The sequence below is a fragment of the Sapajus apella genome, unplaced genomic scaffold (assembly GCF_009761245.1).
Source record: "Sapajus apella isolate SASKATOON/1434 unplaced genomic scaffold, GSC_monkey_1.0 scaffold30, whole genome shotgun sequence".
Lineage (NCBI taxonomy): Eukaryota > Metazoa > Chordata > Mammalia > Primates > Cebidae > Sapajus > Sapajus apella.
The window spans coordinates 21,600,853-21,605,240 of NW_022436970.1; the positions used below are offsets into that span (position 1 = coordinate 21,600,853).

Here is a 4,388-nt window from a genome sequence, read left to right on the forward strand (position 1 = left end):
TGCGAGAAGGGGTCTGGTCCCCTCGGGCCCGGAGCAGGCCGGAGGCTTCCCCCAGCCCGGGAATGGTCTGCCCTGTAGGAAACGCACACTCCACTATTGTCTCATCAGCACAAAGTTCTGCCACACTGCGGGGACAGTCTGGAGGCTCGCAGTGACTCAGACACAGCTGGTTCCTCCCCTACTAGCACCGAACCGCGATCCCAGCGGCCGGTGGTCACCCCTAGTCAAGGTCTAAGGCTGCGGCAGCTCCGGCTCCCGGAGGCCGTGTCCGCGCGCACACGCACATCCATACGTGCAGACGTACTCGGGATGCGGGTCCCGCCGGCGGGCACCTGGGCACTGCGCCCCGCCCTGACGGAGACGGGGACACCCTTTCGGGGGTCCCAGGTGCGTGTGCATGACACACGGCGTGGCGTGTGCGTTTCACCCAACTTCCTGGTAGACGCCTCTGGGGGTGTTCGGATGCTGGGTCAATACATTAAGTCCTGAATCGAGGGTCACAGAGGTCCTGCTGGAAGGACTTTCAACAGCGGCTCTGCCACATGGTCATTTAAAAATGAAGGGGCTGTTTACTGGCAGCCTTGAAAGTTCAACTCTTATTTTTCCGTTCTTAAAACTTCATTTCTTCACCTCGCCTGCTCCCCACGGGCAGTAGTTAGTTGTCGTAAGTTGGGTCTGGGACTAGAAATCCTAATGTGACTCCAAATGTTCTCCTGGTACAGGGCGGGGGAGGGGAGGGAGGGCGCGCGGGCGGGGGAGGGGAGGGGACGGGAGGGGACTGGAGGGGCGGGTCGCAGCGCGCGAGGGCGAGCGCCCCTTCACCGCCGGTGACGTAGACCCGGGGAGCTGCGGCCTGCCCCGCGGAGGGCAACACTGTCTTCTCCCACCAGGCTCCTGGCCATATTGTTCTCCTTCTCCTCGTGATAACTCCGCAGTGGAGGTGGATTCCGTCCAAGACGCCCAACGTGGCTCCGCTCGGCAATCGGCGCTGCAATCCCGGCGGTTACCTCCGCGGCGGCGTCTCCCCCTGCGCCCCTCTCCCGCCGCCCTGGCAGCCTGCGGCCCTCCCCAACTTAGGGCGTTTACAAAAGAAACGACTCCGGACGCGCTGCAAAGGGAGGCGCCTGTGCCCGAACGCTGGCGATCGGACGCGGGGCCATTCTGCACGTGTGATGTTTCTGGGTGTGTGTGTGTGTCCGTGTGTCGGGCTGGGGGGGAGGAGTCAGCCGCAAAGACAGGCGAGAACCTCTGCGAGGAAGGATCCGCGAGTCCTAAAATGAAAGCTCCGGGTGACTAAGGATCTGCGCTGATTCGGAGAGCAGGCGTGTTAAAGGTCACGGACAATTGTTGCTGGCTTCAGCATGAATGTCGAAGTGGGATGTATTCTTTAACCATCACATTTGAGCCTGAGTCACCGAAAAGTATTGACGTGCCCACCATTCATTTCGGTTCACTGTGAAAATTCGCAGAGTATCCCCAAATTCAATTAATTACATAGGTGTAAGTGGCTTGATACACATATTATTATGTCTGTGTAGGTAACAACAAAGGTTAAAATTTGAAGGCTTGATACTTTAATAGCTCTTTGGTAGGATTTTGGAATGGATGTGAGTCCGTGCTATAAACCTACATTCATCGGCATTCTTGGGTCTATTTAAAAGTACAATCTCACACTAATTATTTCCATGTGTTGAAAATGGACAAGGTAGATCATTGAATAGTGAGCAAGACTTCCAAACCTCTCACATAAAACTGTAAAATGTTCATGACTTGCCTCTTTTCTCTAGCCGGCTTAGGGCCCTGTCTGAAGTCCCACGTGTGATTTCACTCAGGGCATTGTCTGTCTACAATAATATTGTGCTTTTAAACGATTTCCTTTCTTACACATTTCTCTACAATGCATGCGAAATCTGAGAATGTAATTTGATGGGTGGGCAGGAGTTAAGTCCTGGTGTCTGGTGTGGCAGGCCTAGAAAATGGCAGCTGGAGGGCCAGCTTCATTTCGTTACTGACGATCGAAACGTGTTCACGTTGATTGCACACTAGTCACTGGCAATTGTCCATGTGTCAATGTGCTATTCCAAGCTCCCTCCACACACAAAAAAAAGCATAACAATCAAATGTTTAATACAAGTTTCCATACTGTTCCTGTAAGCGCATTTAGCATTGCCAACATTTCAACTGTTTTAATAGCTTCAAACACTTAAAGCAACCATGAGGGATTAAGGACACTGGTTGTATACATAATATAAACCCCTGGAATGGCCCAGGAGAGCTTCTCCTATTTTGAAATGTTTGAGTAAATTATAATATTTGGATGGAGCAAAGTCAGTAGTATGAATGGTTGAATGTTAATGGTTGATTTGGGCTACTTGTTTTCTTGTAGTGATGTGTGATATTTTACACAAGTATGGGGTACGTGTATTTGTTACTTACAAACATAGAGTGTGTAATCAGGGTACTCATCCCCTGGGGTATTTATTGTTTCTATGCCTTGGGAACATTTCAAGTCCTCTCTTGTAGCTACTTTGAAATACATAATACACTGTTATTAACTGTAGTCGTTCTAATCTGCTATCAGATATTAGAACTTATTCCTTCTAACTGGGTGTTCATACCCATTCAGTAACATCTCCTCATTTCCCCCTCCCACCCTCTGTTTATAACTTTATAACAAGCAATAATTTGGTTAATGAAATAAATGAGGGAAAAACATTTTCCCTTGCTATTATGTAATGAATTATTTGTTCAGCCTTTGGGACTCCACTCCTTTCAATGTTTGATGAAATGGTGTTCAATGGTTATGGAGTGACTGAGGACATTTAGACTAGAAAGGTTCTTGAGGACTTCCATTAAAAAAAAATAGTTCGGAGTAAAAACCAGAAAGAACCCCCGCCGCCCCCCCTCCCCCGCCAAAAAATAGGCCTTGAGTGCCTGAAAGCTGGAAGTGAAACTCTCTATACTATAGCATAAAATCTAAGACAAACTAAAAAATAAGTATTAAATATTCATGCTCAAAAAGGTACATGCTTTGATTGGACAGTTGGGTGTGCCACTCAGTAAATAATATTAATCCTATTTGTGTAAATGTATTAGGATTTTCTAAATTATATCTGAGAAAGAAGAATTATATTATGCAACTAAGTTAAGGAGTAATCTTTTGTTTTCTGAACCAACTTAAATTTAGAGATTTCAGAGTAGATTAGGGATAAATTGGCTTTAAATTATCAACGTGTTCCTACGTAAAGACTGCTTTAGGAGCAGTGCAGCTGTTCGCTGCCTGTGTCCTGCTTCGAATAGGTAACTATTTTGTGTATAAATGGAAATTGGCTACTGAATCACTGATGGTTTCAAAAATATTACACTAATCCTAATATGTTGGAGTTTTTTTTCCCTAAAATCTTTTCTGTTCATAGAACTAAACAATTCAGAAACTATACTGCATTTGAATACGGAGGAGGAAGAAACAGCCTGTGAGCAAGCATGTATCAGTATGAAATTTAACACAGGATAATCCCCTTCGTGGATAGTGTGGCAAAATTACGATCATTTTTTAAATAGAGTCTTTTATGAAGTGGTTTCAGACCGCTTGAATCTAAACTTACCTAATAGAATATTTTTAATTTTAATTTAGGAAACTGTCTCAGTTCTCATACACGTTTCTTACAAACACATGCGCACACACACATACGCGCACACAAAAGAAATCACCTCAAATGTGATCTTCACCCAGAGTCTCCCATGTTTGCACTGAGATAGCTTCTTACCGAGCTTTCTCCTGTAGGGTCTTTTATTTACAGGATAACTGGAAGTCAAACTGACAGTGGCTTAGGTTTAATCATGCTTCAGACTTGCACATTGCTTGAAACACTTTTGTGAAAATGTCTTCCTCCCTCTTCTGTATTCAAGTCTAAGGTGCCTTCAACATGCAATTGTGCCTAAATTTTTAGTTTGCTGAATAATCCGCAATGCATCGCCTCAAGATTGGGTGCAAAATGGATCCATATGTGTGGGACAGAGAACGTTTTACTCATTTTCACAGTGGCAGAAATCTTAAGAACTTTCCCACGGAACCGGCATGGTTAACAATCTGTCCTTGTTTTCCACACAGAAAAAAAAAAAAAAAAAAAAAAAAAAAACGCTTGCTGACCCATACACTATTGTTATTGCAACACAGATTTTTCTCTTACTGATTTTTGTGCATACATTTTGAGTAACACGAAAGATGACATTAAAAAATAACAAACTTGGATCACATAGTAAGGCTATTTCTGCAATGGAGGAGAAAGCTCTGTAGAAAACGCACTAACCGTTGAAGCAATGGCAGTCACATTTCTCACCATTTGCAGTTTTTGGTAACTCCATCAGGACTTCACAGCAGGTAGACA

At 45.2% G+C, this 4,388-nt stretch overlaps 1 protein-coding gene across 1 annotated transcript; it reads left to right on the forward strand.

Moving 5' to 3' along the window:
• Positions 1 to 25: 25 nt before the first annotated feature.
• On the forward strand, positions 26 to 3,378 carry LOC116561818 (putative uncharacterized protein C18orf65). Its single transcript, XM_032293771.1, has 2 exons — positions 26 to 387; positions 891 to 3,378. The coding sequence occupies exons 1-2, from the start codon at positions 310 to 312 to the stop codon at positions 1,278 to 1,280; spliced, it is 468 nt and encodes a 155-aa protein (XP_032149662.1). The 5' UTR covers positions 26 to 309; the 3' UTR covers positions 1,281 to 3,378.
• The last annotated feature ends 1,010 nt before the right edge of the window (positions 3,379 to 4,388 follow it).

Coding starts and splice junctions, on each gene's coding strand:
- LOC116561818 (XM_032293771.1), top strand. CDS start 310: ATGCGGGTCCCGCCGGCGGGCACCTGGGCACTGCGCCCCGCCCTGACG. Junction 388..890: donor CACCCTTTCGGGGGTCCCAG/GTGCGTGTGCAT, acceptor TTCTCCCACCAG/GCTCCTGGCCATATTGTTCT.